At 43.7% G+C, this 19,087-nt stretch overlaps 1 protein-coding gene across 2 annotated transcripts in view; it reads left to right on the top strand.

Moving 5' to 3' along the window:
• The window catches only part of PRKG1 (protein kinase cGMP-dependent 1), a gene marked incomplete at its 3' end in the record, with an annotated part of 511,845 nt that overhangs the window by 343,056 nt on the left and 149,702 nt on the right, over positions 1-19,087 (top strand). For both annotated transcript variants that reach the window (XM_082002384.1, XM_082002383.1), the window contains exon 5: positions 18,733-18,796. In XM_082002384.1, coding sequence (XP_081858510.1) covers positions 18,733-18,796 — 64 coding nt within the window. The remainder of the gene's footprint in view (positions 1-18,732; positions 18,797-19,087) is intronic.

Consider the following 19,087-nt stretch of genomic DNA (forward strand, 5'->3'; position numbering starts at 1 on the left):
AAGAAACTCACTCCAAGGGGAATGCTTTGAAGGTGGTATTCATGCCCTTACTATTGTTTCAGCCCAAGTCCATGCTATTCTCAGTATCTGAGGTACTTTTAGCTTGTGATCATTGAATGCAGCTTGTTTGGATGGCCAGTGCAGCATACAGGTGCGCAAAGTCTGCAGTCTTGGATGGAGACTTGAAGAAGGAGCATGGGGGAGTTTGAGAAGTCAAGCAGATAAGACAGCAGTGGACCCTGGGGTGCCAGAAGTATTCATAGTTGCAAGAGAAATGCTGTGTTGGTGCTGGTTTGAACCCTGTGGTCCGTTGGTACGGGGGCAGTGTATTGTGATGCTGTGAGAGTAGGAAGGTTATTTGCACGTTCAGATGTGAAGATGCTTTTCCAACAGGAAAACTCATTGAATAAAGTTCTTGCTTTTGTTGTGGTACCCTTGAAGGTTAGAAAAGGCTCTACGTATGCTGTTCTCCAAGCACATCTTCGTTCATCTCTCTGAGTACACATTTTTAACCTGGTGATTGTTGTGTTTTGTATTAGCAAAGTGCAAGCAAGATTAGGTACAAAGCCTTTAATGTGATTAGAAATAGCTGTTTAGATGTGTATCTCATTTATTATTTGTAATTGTCTTCAGACTTGGCAATCTGCCTTATACGTACAAATAGTAGTTTCCCCTCAGAATGGTTTAACAAGTTGAAGTATGAAGATATAGAAAGTCTGTTCTAAAGATAGGGAAGTATAATTAGCAGAAAATGAATCATTACAGAAAGTAGCTATTGGCATCGACGATAGTAGATCTCTTTCAAAAACTTTTGTTTAGTGTGAAATCCTGATGCGTAAAATTAACTTATTTGATCAGTAAATGCCCACAGGTTATATAGGTTTGGTAAATTGATTATTTTGTCTTCCCCGCTGCTAGTTCACAGTGTCTCTCTCTGTGCCACAGTATGTGTGAAAATATTCTCTGAGTGATATGAGCCAATTTTCTAATGACTTTGCTCATATTACTTCAGTGTGTAAAGATGGGAGTGCCTGGAGGAGAGGGATTTTGGTTCATGAGCTGACCAGAAAAAAAAGAAAGGCTTTTTTAATGAACTACATTTTCTCCTTCACTGAATTCTAAGTGTTAAATTCATGTTGATTTGAGGAAAACAAAGAATCTGGCTCCTATCTGGGAGCTTCCAACAGAAATGAAAAACTGAGCGTGAGTGTAGGAGCCTTCACCAAACCAGAGACAAATGGAGGTCTACTCTTTCTTCAATCTGCTTTGAACCAAAACATACTGATTTGTCTCTGATAGATCAAGATCAAGTTCTTTGCTCATTCGTGGGCTGACCTAAACCTGATCCTCAGGATAATGTCCTAACCATGGTGTTATGACATATTTGGGGTGGCCCATTCTCAGTCTCTGCTGGCAAAGAGATTCCAAGTGAAGAAACTGTCCAAAAGAAGTGCAAATGTTCACCAATGCTTGACCTTGGTCTCAGAAGACTCTCGATTCCCTGAGATTTTTTTTTTTTTGGCAGCCAAGTAAGGCATTTTTCCTTGCCAGACAGAACAGCCTTCTTGGCACACTCGGTGGTTTCATGGTGTGAGTATTTTCCTGAGGTCTTCCAAGCAAAACCGTAACGACAAACCGCAGTAGCACATAAGAATAGTTTTTGAATGGCCAAAACTGCATAACTCCATTTTAATAAATATTGCATTGTGAGAAGCAAGTATTCTTGGCTTTCCTGAGCAATTGTCAGTGAGTTTTAATTGAAATGATGGTTTGGTTTTGGTTTTGAAATTACGGCATTTGTTTGTTGTGTGTACTTTGAGGACCTGGGGAGAAGGTTCCTGCTGTGAGGGTTTTCCCCCTTCTTTAGAAGGTACCAGCTGCATCTTGATATTGATACTTAAAAGATAAATCCCCTATTAGTGTAGATTTTGGTCAGAAAATAATTACTCAGAGTGATTAGACGAAGGTGCAGAGCAATGTCAGGCCGGGGATACAAACCACCTCCAGCAAACCTGCCTGCTACTAGAGTGTGAACGGAGATATTCTGCTAGGTTAAATAATTTCAAACTATTGTATTTAAATAACTCTCCAAAGTATCTTAGGAATAACAACTTATCAACACCACAACAACGTGGAGGATAGGAGGTCCTCAATACCGAATTCCTGGAGGCATTTGCATTTGAATTAGGCCAAGCAGAGGAGGAAAACTCATCAGCCTGTACACACGCTTTGTGGTGCCGCCGACGCAGGGTTCTCAGCAAGGCTCCCAAACCCAACGGGGTGGAACGGCTGGGGCCTGGCCCCAGGGCTGCAATAACCAAAATCAGTCAGTTCTGATGTGGGAAAAGGAGGGTGTATGTCGTATCTCAGGCTTATGAAAAATAATCCGTGTGAGCAAAAGATGGATTTTAATTTCTACTCCTAGACCCAATTTTAAGAACTCTCCTGGGAATCTTGAGAGGAGCTAGTGACTCACGGCGTGCTTAATTACCTGTTAATTTTACTTTGTGCTGAGCATGCAAAAAATAAGAGTTGAGTGGACTGCCCTGAAAGGCTTATTGCTTCTTTGGCTAAGACAGAGAAATTAAAGAGAGAAAACAAAAGCACTGTTGATACAACAGCCAGTTTGTTGAGAAGAGTGCTCAAGTCAAGGAAACTAGTTGAGTTTTCTGAATGGTGTTTCCGTGTCCTGCCCACAGGGGCAGGCTGGCTTGAATCGTGTGTTGATTTCAGTACAAATTCAGATGTGAGAAGAAATCTAAATAGAGAGATAGGAACCTGGAAGGTGCAGATGGATGGCATTTTAGAAGGGAAAAGACAATTGACAGCAGCTCCATTGGCCTGGTTTGTCTACAGTAGACTCAAGGACAAGTTTCTGAACCTTAAGTAGGTGTTGAAATTCTGTTTTGAGGGGGAATAGGTCTCCCCTTTGGCACTGTATGTTCATCAGAAGAGTAGTCACATAGATAATTTGACTGTCTGGATGGGCTCACCTAACAGGAAATGGTATCTTTTGGGGCTTTTATTTCAAGGAACTATATTCTAATTTCACGCAGGATCCACATTCTTGTTCATAATGGTACAAATCACGTTTTTGAAGCAAGCTAAAGTAGACTTAGGCAAGTTACTAACGGGAGCGTTTTTTCTTCAGTAACTTTAGAAGAGTTCAATAAATACTGCCATTTGAGCGCAGATCTAATAAATGTTTTTATGCCCAGTCAGAGACCAGTCTCGTTTTCCTGTATCTAGTGTTTTTGCACATCGTAATGATCATTTTATGCATTTGTCCTCTACTTGCATGGGATGAATTTTTAATGTGCAGGCAGAGGGTGACATTTTTATTGCTTTTATGAGCATCAGAAATGCATTTCAAATTCAATTATATACTGTCTCTGGAAATACCACACAAGTGACTGACCAATAAATACAACTTGTGGATTACTGAAAACTAAGAAGGACAGTAATCAGCAGAGTGACTTAAACTGTGGGAATTGAGTAGCGTATTACTTGTGACTTCAAAAAACACAAGGTAATGCGTATTAGGAAGAGTAATTTAAACTTCATCTAGACACTGATAAACCAGCATAATTATTTCTGGAAGAAGATCGAGAGAGTTTCTAGAACTCAGTGAAGAGAAACTCACCATGTGCCCCAGCAGTTCACAATGCAATGAGAAATACTTATTTTAAAGTGTAGAGAAAATAGCAAGGACGTTACAAACAATGAAAATGATCTCACAAAACATGATTGCAGGAATTATGCTGTGGAATTGAACTACAGATGAAGACAAATCAGGCTTAGGCTGAAGCCTCCTCAGAGAGAGAGTGAAAATCCTTAACTTCTTAATAATTTAGAAAATTACAGCTGACTTGCAGTGAATTAGTATTCTGTTAAGCTGCTAACAAGGAGGCTAGGGAGGACCAGCTGGCCAAAGCACCCTACAAATCAATAAGATACTGATTTTAACGGGAAAATCCAAACTGCTAGATATACAGAACTTTGATGATAACTTCTAAAGAAAATTGGAATATGTCTGTGCACGAACACGCACACCCGTAGGCACAGGATTTGTAATGCTTTGCACTAAGGTGGAAGAAGAAAAAGTGTTATTTAAAAATCACACACACAGGATCACACAGAATCATTAAGATTGGAAAAGACCTTTAAGATCATCAAGTCCAACCATCAACCCAACACCACCATGCCCACTAAACCATGTCCTGAAGTGCCACGTCCACACATTTTTTGAACACCTCCAGGGATTTTGGTGTCTCCACCACCTCCCTGGGCAGCCTGTTCCAACACTTGACCACTCTCTCTGTAAAGAATTTTTTCCTAATATCTAATCTAAACCTCCCCTGGTGCAACTTGAGGACATTTCCTATCACTGGTTACTTGGGAGAAGAGACCAACACCCACCTCACCACAACCCCTTTTCAGGTAGTTGTAGAGAGCGATGAGGGCTCCCCTCAGCCTCCTCTTCTCCAGACTGAACCACCCCAGTTCCCTCAGCCGCTCCTCACAAGACTTGTGCTCCAGACCCCTCACCAGCTCCGTTGCCCTTCTCTGGACACGCTCCAGCACCTCAACGTCCTTCTTGTAGTGAGGGGCCCAACACTGAACACAGGATTCGAGGTGTGGCCTCACCAGTGCCCAGTACAGGGGCACGATCCCTGCCCTGCTCCTGCTGGCCACACTAGTGCCGATACAGGCCAGGATGCTGTTGGCTTTCTTGGCTACTTGGGCGAGATCAGATACCAGTTTGTCTTGAAATCTGAAACAACTAAATAAAGTGTAAGCCCTTATCTTGAGTAGGTAAGTAGAGAAGAAATCAGCATTTTCTTTCGGAGCATAGAATAACAGAGTAGTTCGTGTTTGGAGGGCCCCTGGGGTCACCTGGTCCAAACCCTCCTTCTAAACAGGAGGTGAGGTTGAGCTAATCAAACCAACATAGAGCACTGTGGAGGGAGGAGATGTCCTGTCCAGCACAGCCTCTACTCCACTGCAGTTTCAGGGAGATGCTCAGCATCTCCCGCATCCTCTGTTGGTGGAACCAAGGTTGCTATCCATGACCTGGATTTCTAAGTCCAGGCTAATGGGATTTACCCTTCCAAATGGCACCAGAAGTCCAGGAGCTTTTGTTCCTCTGTGTTTACCTTTCATAAGCAAACTGTTCTCACTGCTGACATCACATGGGCCTGGATGTCTAAGGGGCGACTGAAAAGTGACTCTCTCTAAGCCACTGAGGTCCGTCACAACCTCCATAGACGCATGCCACTGAATTGTCATTAGAGAAAGGAAAAAGCACGTCTTTATAAGAAAATATCCAACCTTGTCTTATAGGCTCCCAAATGAAGACCTCTCTGTCCCAGATAATGCTGTTCTAGTACTTGTCTTATTGCTAGAAACTGGGAAATGAGACAAAAATCTCAGTTTATCTGATTTCTAGTTGCGCTGGACCTGGCCTTCCTTCACCTGTAGGATGGTCTTCACGATCTGATCTTTCTCCCATGTAGGTAAAAATTACTCTGAATACATATTGAATGACAAATTTGTTACTTCAGCAAATGTTAACAGAGCTTTTTTGGAGGAGGTTATCAGGGAGGACCTTGTTGTGTTTTAAGTCAATGCTTGCATGCTCGCTCTGATGCTGCAGCTGTGATCTGCATGCCTGTTCCAAAAATGAGTTATTGAATACTTGGGACTATTAAAGGGCATTTTGTTAAACGTTAATCACCTGAGAAGAGTAAATTGCCTCATCTGTAAACTTAAAGAATAATCATCAGTAACATAGAAATGACAGAAATGGATTTACGGCAAGTGCTTTCAACAACCATTGCTCACTTCTTTTAACTGTATTTTCATATCTGTCACGGAGTCAGATTTTAATCTTAAGTGTTTCCTTCTAAACATACATAATGGCTTTTTTAATCAAGATGCCATGTGTCCTTGAATAAGTCAATGCACAGTAAATAACTACATTTGCCTTTGTCGGCCAGAGCCGTAATCTTATCATGACATCCTTCTTTCTGTGCAAAAAAAAAAGCTGACTGGCATAAATTATATTTTAAAAATAATTTTTGATAGGGTGCTAGATTTACTGTTTCGTGAGGACAGGCTGCGCTCATAGCCAGGATCACCGGATGCTGCCAGGGGCAGCGTGGCACATCCTGGGTTACAGGGCTCAGGGCAAAAACTCAGCACCAGAAAAGGTAAAGGCAGGTCCTGCTTGACCAACCTGATCTCCTTCTATGACCAGGTGACCCGCCTAGTGGATGAGGGAAAGGCTGTGGATGTTGTCTACCTGGACTTTAGTAAAGCCTTTGACAGCGTCTCCCACAGCATCTCCTGGAGAAACTGGTGGCTCATAGCTTAGACAGGTTTACTCTTCGCTGGGTAAAGAACTGGCTGGATGGCCAAACCCAAGAGTTGTGGTGAATGGCGTTAAATCCAGCTGGCGGCCGGTCACAAGCGGTGTTCCCCAGGGCTCGGTTCTGGGGCCGGTCTTGTTCAATATCTTTATAGATGATCTGGATGAGGGGATCAAGTGCTCCCTCAGTAAGTTTGCAGATGACACCAAGTTGGGTGGGAGTGTTGATCTGCTGGAGGGCAGGAGGGCTCTGCAGAGGGATGTGGACAGGCTGGATCGATGGGCAGAGGTCACCTGTATGAGGTTTAATAAGGCCAAGTGCCGGGTCCTGCACTTGGGTCACAACAACCCCACGCAACGCTACAGGCTTGGGGAGGAGTGGCTGGAGAGCTGCCTGGCGGAAAGGGACCTGGGGGTGCTGTTTGACAGCCGGCTGAACATGAGCCGGCAGTGTGCCCAGGTGGCCAAGAAGGCCAACAGCGTCCTGGCCTGTATCAGAAATAGTGTGGCCAGCAGGAGCCGGGAAGTGATTGTGCCCCTGTACTCGGCACTGGTGAGGCCGCACCTTGAATCCTGTGTTCAGTGTTGGGCCCCTCACTACCAGAAGGACATTGAGGTGCTGGAACATGTCCAGAGAAGGGCAACGGAGCTGGTGAGGGGTCTGGAGCACAAGTCTTGTGAGGAGCGGCTGAGGGAACTGGGGTTGTTCAGTCTGGAGGAGGCTGAGGGGAGCCCTCATCGCTCTCTACAACTACCTGAAAGCAGGTTGTGGTGAAGCGGGTGTTGGTCTCTTCTACCAACTAACTAGTGATAGGACAAGAGAAAATGTCCTCAAGTTGCACCAGGGGAGGTTTAGGTCGGATATTAGGAAAAATTACTAAGAGAACGTTGGAACAGGCTGCCCAGGGAGGTGGTGGAGACACCAAAATCCCTGGAGGTGTTCAAAAAATGTGTGGACGTGGCACTTCAGGACATGGTTTAGTGGGCATGGTGGTGTTGGGTTGATGGTTGGACTTGATGATCTTAAAGGTCTTTTCCAACCTTAATGATTCTGTGATTCTATAAAAATTATTATGTCAGCTTCATACATTTTAGATCCCTCTCCCCGGTCCTTTTATCTTTCACTGACTTACCTGTGGGCTAATTTCAGGGTCAGGTTTCCGTTTTGCTTGCTTCATGTCTGCAACAGAGGTCCTGAAATTGTGTCCTGCCTTCCTCATGTATTATTTCTCTATCTAAATATCAACCATGTGGCCTCAGGGAGTACCCACTAAAAATTCCCAAACACTTAAGTTTCAATATTGCCTTTATCACTCTTGAAACATGACAAGTGTTTAGAGGTTTAGGTTTAGAGGTTTAGAGGTTCAACCATGGGCAAACGATCCTTGAGTATCAATGATCTCAGTCCCCTGTCAGCTCAGAATGACTGAAGTAGCGGTGTGCCTGCAGAGATTTGTTCTTGGGATACAGAACGAATGTGTTTGTGTAGTGCGCTGATCTTCAGTAATGTGTTGATTAGCAATTAATTAAACAAATTGTTAGAAGTTAATGAAGCTTTCATGTTGCAGAGGAAAAGAAAATGGAAAAATAGGACGTGCTGCTTAGAGCGAAGTTAAACATCTGTTGCCATTCGAGTGGGGACGGATCCAACACATGTTGGATCCACACAAAATTTCCCGAGAGTTTCTTCTCTGGCACAAGAGCAGCCATTACATGGATGTAACGTAACCAACCCAATGTAACCGGCCCGTCGGTCTCACTGCTTACTGCCTGCCAAAAAGTTTCCCCCCCTTCTCCAAACCACTTCCTACCTGGAGCGCGTTGCGGATTGTGGTACGTCCACGTGGCTGGATCTGTGCTCGCACTGATGGTCATCCAAACCCAAGATGCTCCAGTTGGAGGGTTATGTGGGTTGGGTGCCATGCTCCCAACAGGGACTTTGGGACGAACCTGGGCGTAGGGTTGCACCCGGTCTTAACAGAGATGTTTTCTCATCGAGAATTTGGATGGGCAGTTCTTCGAGCAAATGCAAAGGAAGAGATAAAAGCAAAGGTTGTTTGACAGCAGCCGAATAGAGTCGTATTGAAAAGTTTAAAATGTCTTCCCAGCACATCTTTTTTTTTTTGTTTTGGTTTGGGATTTTTGTTATACTTTATATTGCTTCCCTGTCTGTAATATTCCCAAGATAATGTTTTCTTAAACAATTGAATTTTCAAACCTTAGTTCAAATCTGTCAAGCTTATTTGATTGTTTCTCCAATACAATCCAAGCCACTTGAAAATCCTCAACATTTAATTCACTTTCAGCTGCGGTCTATTTTCAGTGCCAAAAAATGCTATGGAGGCTTACTGTGCATAGCAAATTTTGGACTCCCAAGATGTAAAAGTTTTACTGAGGGGCGGAGAAAATCAACAGCATCGTAAGCTCAAAGATTAAATAATTCTTCGCTTTTCTTTAATTCAATAAGGGGACTGAAGCATATCCTGGAGAAAGAGAGATGTGCCAGTCACGGTTTTAGAGGCGTTTTAAAGGTGTTTGGTATGCTGAGCCTCCAAAAACATGTAGTATTACATGTTTCAAGTAGATCCAAACTCACCTCGGGCAAAGGTCCCTGTAACACCTATAAAAAGACATCCAGAGAAACCAGAGCTCTTCTACGAAAAGACAAAGAGCAGCAGCAGCAGCAGCATTCCCAAGAGCATGAATAAAAGCCATTAGAAATAAAGCATTAAGATGAGCCGCCATCTGTTAGCCTTCAGAGCTTCTCAGAGGAGAAATGTCCTGAATTACACCCCCAAATCAATAACGCGCCTGCCATCCTTTCTGCTGCGACTGGCCAATGAGCACACTGCCGAGAGCATGACTTCGCTTAAAATCGGAAGGGGTTTTCTGACTGTGTATTTTTGCCTCGGGCAAATCTCGAAGTCAGTGTTCCTGTTGTGTCTCCCACTGAGTAGTAATTATTCAGTCTGCCTCAGGGCTGTGCAGGTAAGAAATTAGGAGGAGGGTTTTTTTGCCCATCAATGTGTTGGGTTAGAATCACTGAATTAGGCTGGTTAGGATGTCCTGGATGTCTTGCAGTACTTGTTTGTGTTACCTGGGGTTTGCACCAACGCTACTTATCTGTAGGAAGGCCTCAAATGCCTCTATCAGGCACCTTGGGATGAATTTACATGGGGACACTCTCATAATTTCATGCAAACGTGGTTGTCCTAGGTTTCCACCATTAAGAGGAGCAAACTGTTCTGGACTCTTGGTGCCTTTTTTGTAGCTTATTTCTCTGCGGAGGAGGTAGTGAAGTCAGTGCCTGGAAGGCTATTTTCGATGATGATCTACTGATCAAATGTGCTTGTGTTTGGACTTGTCCCTCAGTAAATCATCTCAGATGCATCGATCCAGAGTGAGGAGCTCAGGATCACCCCTGAAGCCAGTTCTGCTGCTTTTTGCTGCATCTGGCAATCGATGACGATGCCAACCACAGCCAGCCCTGCTCACTCACATAGGAATGTGTTGGGCAGGAGTTCCTTTTTTTTTTTTTATCCTGTGTTAATTCATTTGCTATAGTGCAAAAAGTTTTCTGAGACTTTTTGAGGTAATTAAAAATACGAAAAAAAGAAGGTATTTAGATATTTTAATGCTCGCTTTGTGAATCATGTAGATTCAGTCAACAGCTGTGTCGGGGAGTAATTTTTCTTCGAAAGTTCAATATTAGGGACCCAACTCTCAGGTCCCTTTAATTCGGTGGGCACTGAAAGAAGTTGCCCAGTAGAACATGAAATGCTTGTGATTCAGGTGACCTTAAAAACATTTACAGCTTATTTTTCTTCTGTGTATATGTAATTACGAAGTCAGAAAACTATGGTAATCTTCTTAATACTTTCATTTAGTGGTGACGGTTAAAAGGGGGCAGGCAGGAAGCAGCATTACAACGGCAGCGAGCATTACGAAACAGCGTCCATGCTTTGGAAATAGTATTGTCAGTGTCTTCAGAAAAAGGTATTATTATGACAATTTTCTGTCAAGTGCAGTAGACATCTGTTAGAGACAAAACGTCTGGCTTCAGTTGCTTTTGAAGATGTAAATACCCAATTTGGAGGAACAGGACAAAAAGGACTGTGCATGCAAATGTGACTTGTCACTTCTTTAAACTCTACCATGGCTTCAAAATATTGATCAGTGTTTAAGGATCTCTTTTGAGACACAGCATGAGAGTCAGTTGCAAACGCCTTTCATTTTCGAGGCACGGTGTTAGCATCTTGTGTGAGATAACGGGTTTTGTTTGACTGTATTCCGGTGCCGCAGTGATGCATTTGTAGTTTCAGTCGAGATGCAGGAGGAGAAGTCGGGCTCGATGCATCCACTCCGTGATTGTCCATGGAGGCTGAAGGGTGAGGGTTCATTTCCCATGAAATATCCCCGAGAATGGGGAAGAAATGCTGGAGAGAAACTTCTTGACAGTAAACTGTTTTGAAGAGGTAATAATTAGATTGCAAGCCAAGGACAATTTAATTTTGGCTGTATCGCGAATGCAGGATCATAGAAAGAAAACACGCAAGGCACAGGGATGTGAGGCTTCTTGCAACAGCTATTATCTTTAATACCCTAAATAATAATGCTGGAAGGGATGGGTGAGTTGGAAGGTACAGAAGCTTTCCTTTAGAGCTATAGGTATAATTTGATTTGCAAATACGAAGAAATACCAGCTGCTACAGCAGAAAAAAAATCCCGTAACTCAAATGGTAATAGCAGGTATGAGTTTCCTCCATAGGCTGGCAGAAGAGCGGCACTGCTGGGCAGTCTGAATCTTCTGTCCTGAGACGAGTAACCAAAACTGTGCCTGCTTAAAGTTTAGTGATGTTCCCGAAGTAGTCGCTGCTGTTGAGCTTTTGTAGCTCTTTGGGAGCAATTGTCCTTTTCAGGATGAATAGTCTTGACTGGATGCATGCGAAATGGGTGAAGGGGTTTACATACCTGCTAATTTCTCTCCTTCTCTCTCATCATGACAGCAACAATTTATTTTTTTGTTTAAATGGTACGATCTCCCCAGTGACTGCAAAATGAGATGCAGTAGGAGGGCTGAAAATGTCCCCCCGTCAGGGCAAGACAGGGGTTGACAGAAGGGGAAAGAATACTCCGGAGTGCCTGAGCAGCCTGTTGAGCATAAACAGAACCGGGACCGAAACAGGGTGTGCACCCGCGTCCTTTTGTGATCATTTCACGTGCTCCATGCACGTTCCCCGCAGGGACGTCAGCGTTTTGGCCTCGTGATGTCAGCAGACCACTTCATCCGTCAGCATCGTGATCACCCGTTCATCACGAGAGGGAAAAAACGCAACCCTTCGCACTTGCTTTACTTTAGTCTTTTGCTCGTAAGGAAAAAGTTCCTTTGCCTTCTGCATCTCCCCCATGTCCATACGTCTGGCACGTATAGAACCAGATGTCTGGGAGAAAACAATTGACTACAAACCCCTTTCAGGAGTTTATTTACCAGAATAAGGTCTGTGTTACGAGTGGCGGAGCTTTAAATCTGTAGCTATAAGGTCCTCACCCTCTCCCAGATGCAAATGATTTTAAGGCTTTTGTGGCTTTAGCACAGCAGACGAGTCACCTGCAGCACCTGCAGAGCAAATCTATTCTCTCTTCCTAAGAGTTGCGTTGTGTGAGCTGCTTTCAAGGCCAGACGTAAGTGTAATTAGTGCGAGCGTGCGCAACTGTCGCTCTCCATCTCCCTTTCTCCTTCTTCTCTAATATTCTTTAAGCTAAGCAAAATGTGCAGGAAATTACTTCGGGAAAACTAGCCCTGTCTTACCAATTACATTTGTAATACGGTAAGGATTGAGTTTCTGGAGAACTAAATATATCTTTTCTGAACTTATTTTCTGCCACTTCTATTGTGGTGGGTCCTACGTATGAAAAAAACCCAACAGTTTATCCTCCAAATAATACCTATTAATCTGACGGAAAAGAGGAATTTATTTTGATGCAACAGTTCGCAATACAAAATGAATATACAGCTCTCTCACTCCGCACGCTTGCCTCTCCTGCACGCTGGCTCTTGCACAGAGGCATCCACCAGCTGTCTTGGCTTCAGGCACTATTTGCAGTTGTTCTCACTGTTCAAAAGAGACTCCCTATCCTCCACCTCCACAAAATTTTTTGCATTTTCTCCCCAGCAAGCCGATACACGGTCCAGTCACTGAATGATCTCAGCGCTCTGGCATTGCTGGGCACGTCCAACACCGGATAATCCCCGTGGCATCTCTGAGCACCCTGGGAGATGGTTTTGCTGATGATCTGAAACTCAGCGTGCAGCTTTCTTACCAGGATGGAAAATGCAGTTTTAAAGGACTGGAATGAAAAACCACACATGGGACGATGCAAAAGATAGAGGCAGGTCTTGCTTTGTGCTTCGGCATTCTGCCTTCCTGGCTTGGGTTAGGGTTTAGTCCATAATCAGCACTCTTTTTGCTCTGTATGGCTGTATTAACATACATGAAAGACACAGGATCTGTCCCCTAAGGTATGTGTGGCATAGGACCAATAGGGATTTTTTTTTTGTTCCTTCTGAAGCTATCTTCTGCACGATCCCACTTTCACTGATACCAACCAGATCTTGGGACAGTTGTCAACATGGGAAAGGTGGGACTATGTGGGTTTCTCTGCTGCAACATGTCCCAGTTTAAGAAGGCAAAGAGAAGACAGCAATAAAGATTGCACAGTAAATTTTTGTAAACTTTCATGAATAAGGCTGCAAACACGTTTCTTAGTTCTTTTTTTCAAGGCCATGATCCTGACGGAGGCGGCAATCCCTACCAGACACAACTTGATGGCCAGTGGGTGGCTGCTTGTACGTAGCATTTCCCACTTGAGCTGTTAAAGACATCAGGTTTTGTGAGAATCCTAAATCAAGCTTCAGCTTCCGCTGATAGGTAGCTGATAGGTAAGATTTAGTCTCAGTTCTTTCGGAGCAGAGAGACAGTGCTGTAGGGGCATCCCAAATGACAAAGCAAGGACAAAAACGTTAGCATTTTTCAACCTTCGTTCCAGTTGGGTGCAAAAAAAAAAGAGTTTCAGGGAATGCAGACAGACTTCATTTCCTTTTACTGATCTGTTTTGATTTTTAAACTATGCTTACCCATCTGGCCTAAGGCAGAGAACAGTGACAACAACTGCATTTGTTACGGTGCCAGCCAATAATACAAGATAAAGGGTTTGTTTCGGAGTTAACCCACGAGGGCCGTCTGCTGCCGACTGCAAAGCTGGATGAACACTTTCAATGAACGCCCTTCAAAAGTTTGGGAAACGCACCTTGAAATGCCTTTAGAAAGTGCATAGCTGCTTTTGTGTTGGGCTGAGGACAGAAGACAGCCAAGGACCTTGCACACTTTTCATGCGTGTGGGAAGATAAATGTCCTGTCGGAGTGCTGGCATCTGGGCCACTGAGTATTTTTTAGGGTAAAATCAACCCCCTGGGTTACAGCCAGGATTATTTGGAAGCCCTTGCTGGTTTAGTACAGGAGTAATCCCATGGGGTGAATCAAAAGATGAATCAAAGAGTTGCTAATGGAGGATGTTGCTTCTACCTAAAAGTCAAGAGCAGATCACCTGGGGCGGAAACCTGACCTTTCATGTCTCCTTCCACCGCCTTCAGGTTGGGCGCGTCTTCTCTTTTGTATCATGACAGAGAGTCAACATGGACATTTTGGCGCAGCTGCTTCCCCCTATTTTGGCAGCCTCCGTTCAGCATGTTGAGCTCTCTGTGAAAACGTGTCGCCTTCAGAGCCAACCGGAATTGCTGCTGTGCCGTTCCTGCAAGCAATTCCCCATGGTGCCCTCACCAGCTACATCAACTGCCATCACCTACAAAATATTCCATAGCTGAATAGCACGGAATATAGCCAGCAAAAAGTCAGCTCTCCTTGCCAGAGTGAGCAGCTCCTCCACCAGTGCAGCTACTTCTCCTTTTTGTGGTCAAAGGAGAATCTAATGAGGCTTGGGACGGGGAAGAAGGCCAGAGGTTTCTCCCCATCCTGTTATCCCTGGTGGCAGTCACATCTCTTTTGTGATAAAACATTGTGATGATTGTGGATTGATCAAAAAAAATAATCAAGTTTCGTGGTATTTGCTGTTAAAACTCATTTTCCTTAAGTTACGGATCTGGATTGCCTTGTTGTGTGCTACCAGCACCTTTGTAGGGGCTCCTGGAGGCATCTCCTCATGTGGACCTTGGACTGTAGTTCAGCAAAGAGGGCATATAAAATAGACATAAATAGTTTGCTAGAAATATTTTTTAGCACCCATATCACCATCAATAACTTTGAGGAGCAGGGGGAGGCTGCAGGTGAGTGAAATGTCAGTTGTGAAAGCATCTCTATTCCATTTCCAGCTTTATTCCCTAAACTCGTCACACAGGGGTGGGTTGTTTGGTTGGGGTTTTTGACTAATCAGTGTTAGAGGCGTTAGGTGGTGAGGTGCTGATCACGTTCAGCTGTTTGCTTCGGGGGGAAATTGTAGCAGAGCTGGAGCCTCTTCTGTGATTAAATGCTGAACCAGTTTCTCTCAAAATACATTTAAAGGATTAGGCAGCAGAGAAAACCTTGGTCATCTTCTTTCTGGACCAAGAGTGATGGAGGTGCTCACCCAGGATGAACAAGATGGGGTTCCCACCTTTGCACAGGTGTGTTGGAGTGCAGATCTTTCCCTTTCAGGGCACCTTCTCGAGAGTATAGTCAGTTCAGGTGGAGAAATTTCCCCTTGTTATATGGAATCAGAAGCAGCTGGAGAAAGTCCACAGGAGGACTGGGTAACAGGCTTGCAGGAAACACAGCTTGCTAGGAAAGGCTGAGCAGGTTGCTAGTGCTTAGTCTACAAAAGACATAGTTCCTGGGCAAAGTGGGAGATGGTTGTGGAGAGAAGTGTGATCAAGTCCTTCATGTGTGTTGCAGGTAGAAAGAAGAGTCATGAGTGTTAAATGTTGTTGAGAGGCTTCAACATCAGATAACAGAGTACTTTTTTTTTTGCTACCTGTAGCAATTGTTACTATCTAGAGTAGATGACATGGATGTTTTGAAATCTTCATTATTGACAGGTTTTAAGAAGCAGCTGGAGAAGAACTCGTCAGAGAAAGTCTGGGTTTACTTGATCCTGCTTTGTTAGGGACAGACCAGGTCATTTCTTGATAAGATTAAGCTGCATTTGCTGGGATTTCTTCTATCATAAATAATGAATTTATCTGAACTCAAGTGCTGAATGTTCTCTTATGTGTATTTTCAGACTTTTTCACAAATTTCACGAAGTTGTGGAAAACAGAATATTTTTTCTTACCTGTTGCTGTGCTGCAACATCTTCAAAGACTTCCTTTGAGTCTTCTGTTCCTGTTTGTCTTCCTAGCGTATGTTTTCCCACTTGCTGCAATCTAAGCTCTCCCTTTAGAGCTGAGGCTCCATTTTCCTTTGAGTGCAAGAACCCACATGGGAATAATCTCCAAAATGTTGATCTTTGCATGCAAATCTTTAAATAATACAGGCAGATTTGGGGAGGGAGGCAAGAATGTATTTTACAAATCTGTTCAATGTTGTCATGGGGAGGCTGGGGGTCTATTTTTCTTGACCCGGAGAATCCAGCCAAGCATTCAATACTGGCTTATACACTCGAGCATGTTTTCAAATCTTGTTCTTCTATCAATGTTATCATCAGCTCTCTTGGCCTGAATTTGTGGTATCTTTTAGTAGGTCAGTAACTGTTTTCTCTCTGCTATTTTATAAAAGCATCTGCTGAGTACGGGGGCTCTTGGTCGTGAAGTGCTGGGCAGTTCTGTAAGACCTCTTCTTATGAGACCCAAATGTAATTTGACTGTATTGTCACTTCTAGCTGTTTAGAAGGATGCTGGCCCATCATAAACCACCGTAAATCTGTGATAGTGATTATGTAATTCTGTGATGTGATGTAGTTGGAGTTTGTTTTGTCAACAAGTTGATTTTCCCATTATCTGCTCTTTTGCTGTGTTAAAGGCATAAGTATTTCTCTTAGGAAATTTTCCTCGTTTACTTAATATCGTAAGTTTTCAGTAGTAAGATGTAGAATTTGTTCAGAGCTTATGTGCTGGTTTTCTGTTTCTCATGCATTTGGTCTATAATAGAGGTCTTCCACTACCCTCCCTTGGACGGCACAGACATAATTATATGTAAAAAATATGCAGTGATGCATTCTCCCCCAATTTGAGAGTGTAATGGTGCAACCACAGTAAAATTTGTCCAGATGTCTGGGAGTATTATCTTCTCCCATCAGTTTATTCCTCACCTGGGAATGCTAGAGTTGGCATAATGAACTTGCATTTTATGCTTAGGCCCAGACATCATATATTTCCTTTTTAGTCGTTTCTGTTTGCTCTTGTTACATTGTGGACCCATGAGTTCCCAGTGAAAATAGTGCTTCCTAAGGGAAAAACAGAAGATGCTATTGAGAGCATGAACAATCGTGTTTTTCTACACTTAGTTGGCCAGTTCTCTCTTGTTATCAATTAACACATTCAGCTGAAGTTACTTAATTTTTTTAAAACAAATAATGAAGGCTTCCAAACTTTCTAATTCTGCTGCAGCATAGCATATGGTGAAGCCAATAAAAGCAAATTCTGCTTTAATGGTGCTCACAGATTAAGTTCAGCAGGCATTTCGTGCTTGGCCGCAGGCAAAATACTGGGTTTTGCTATCACGCCTTCTGCAAGGTCTTCAGAGCTCCCTTTGCTTCTGTGGATTGGTTTTCTCTGGGTGCAGAAGCAGCCACCAAATTACGCATCCAGAAGGCGTTTAGGGCTCCTGGAACATAGGTGGGGTGGCTACCCCAAAGGCACATACCAGGACGTGGTCTCCAGGATAGCAAAAAATGTATGGGTTAGGTTTGGGGTTTTCAGCTTTATGCCTTTATGTGATCCAAAGTAAAAGTGAAACCCTGTGTGAAAGGAAGAACATGATTTGTTTTGGGTTGTATTTACCTCTCAGCCCAGAGGTAAATACAACCTCAGCCCAGCAGCCCCCTCCCTCCTTGCCTTGCACCTGACCATCAGTGTTCCTGAAATCGGAGCAACACGCTGGGGGTCTCCATGTAATATCAGGAGCAGAGGACTATGTTTCCACCATGTAATGGACCGTGATAAAGCAACTCTTGAGCGAACCGTTCTTAGAAATAGCCTCGGTAGAGCTTTATCAGCTCAGTGCTAGGCTTGGGCTAATATTTCGTGTAGATGCATTGCTAACTAGTCCACCAATGACAAGCGTTTTTAATTAAAGCAGGTACAGTGCTGCTTTCCTGCCTCTGGAACGTACGTCGTGTCTGTGCGTTTCGTTTAGCATCACTTGGGAATATTGATGAACGTCAAGTCCCTATGGAAACTGGAGAATAAGAGACCAAGGTATTGCAGAATCAGACTGATTGAGGTTGGGAGGGACCTCTGGAGGTCATCGGGTCCAACCCCACTGCTTAAGCAGGGCCACCTAGAGCTGGTTACATAGGACTATGTCCAGGTGGCTTTTGAATATCTCTGAGGAGAGAGACTCCAAAACCTTGCTGGGTAGCCTGTAAGGTAGTGGAGATACAGCTTCAAGGTCAGGGTTGCTTGCAGGAGATTTGGAGACCCAACTTCATATCCCTCATCCTGCCCCAGACTGAATTAAATCTCAGTCCTGTGGACCCTGGGCCAGTGGGCTCGTTACTGCTGCATCACCCTCGCGCCTCGACCAGTAGGTCCAGCCTGGCCTGTTGCTGAGGGAAATGCTACCAAACAAGAGGAGAAGTTGCTTTTTTTGGCAAAAGAAAACAAGCAAGCTTGGATGTAAAGTTCCCAATGAAGTCTTCAATAATTCTAACAGTCCTTCGATGCTGTTTTATTGCTTACCCTGTACCCTTGATGGCTTCATGCTCTTCATTTGTTATGTCTGCGTGTTGTTTCAGTCAATCCTTTATCTGTTGCTGGTTAGAGCTGATCTTTTCTGCCCCCACTTTTTTTTTTTATTATTTATTTCCGGTGGGATGGAAGCAAAGAAGGAAAAATTTGCAGAGTCATACATGTGACTGAGCAGGTTTGTGGCACAGATTAATTCCAGTAAATCCTTAACTGATTCTTAGTTGATTACCAGTTTTACGAGTGGTTCTCCAGATGTTTACTGCAAGTGGTCTCTCATCATAACGAAATATGTCTTGGCTGCTACAAGATGACCAGATTTGCATTATATATGCTGGTTTTCTGGTGGACACTTGCTCAGCCCCAAACAATGAGGGCAAAGTATCTCTGAAAGATGAGAGAAATGCAGCTAGATTTATAAAATATATAGAGGGATCCATTAATCGAGGTTTCTCTTGTGTTGCAGTGTTCCCACATTCCAGAGCCTTCCTGAGGAGATACTTAGTAAGCTTGCAGATGTCCTTGAAGAGGTAAGTGCTTTTAATTTTGAGACCTAATGAGTTCAGAGTCTGCGAGCCTTCTGCTGGCAATATCCAGGCTCTTTCTTCCGAAAGAACAGCTTCACAATTTTGCTTCCAGTTACGGTTGACTGGTCCAGCACGTCAGGATGACGAGAGGAGCTGTGTGAAAAATGAACCCAGTTTTGAACAGACTTACATATTTTTAATTGGATTTCTATCCAACTGGGGAGCGAAACAATCATTTCCTGGAGTGTGCAGAAGGGAAACCTTCTTCTCCAACCCCTGGTTCAGTGGTGGAGA

This window comes from Phaethon aethereus (genome assembly GCF_964289735.1).
Source record: "Phaethon aethereus genome assembly, chromosome: 7".
NCBI classification, from domain to species: Eukaryota; Metazoa; Chordata; class Aves; order Phaethontiformes; family Phaethontidae; genus Phaethon; species Phaethon aethereus.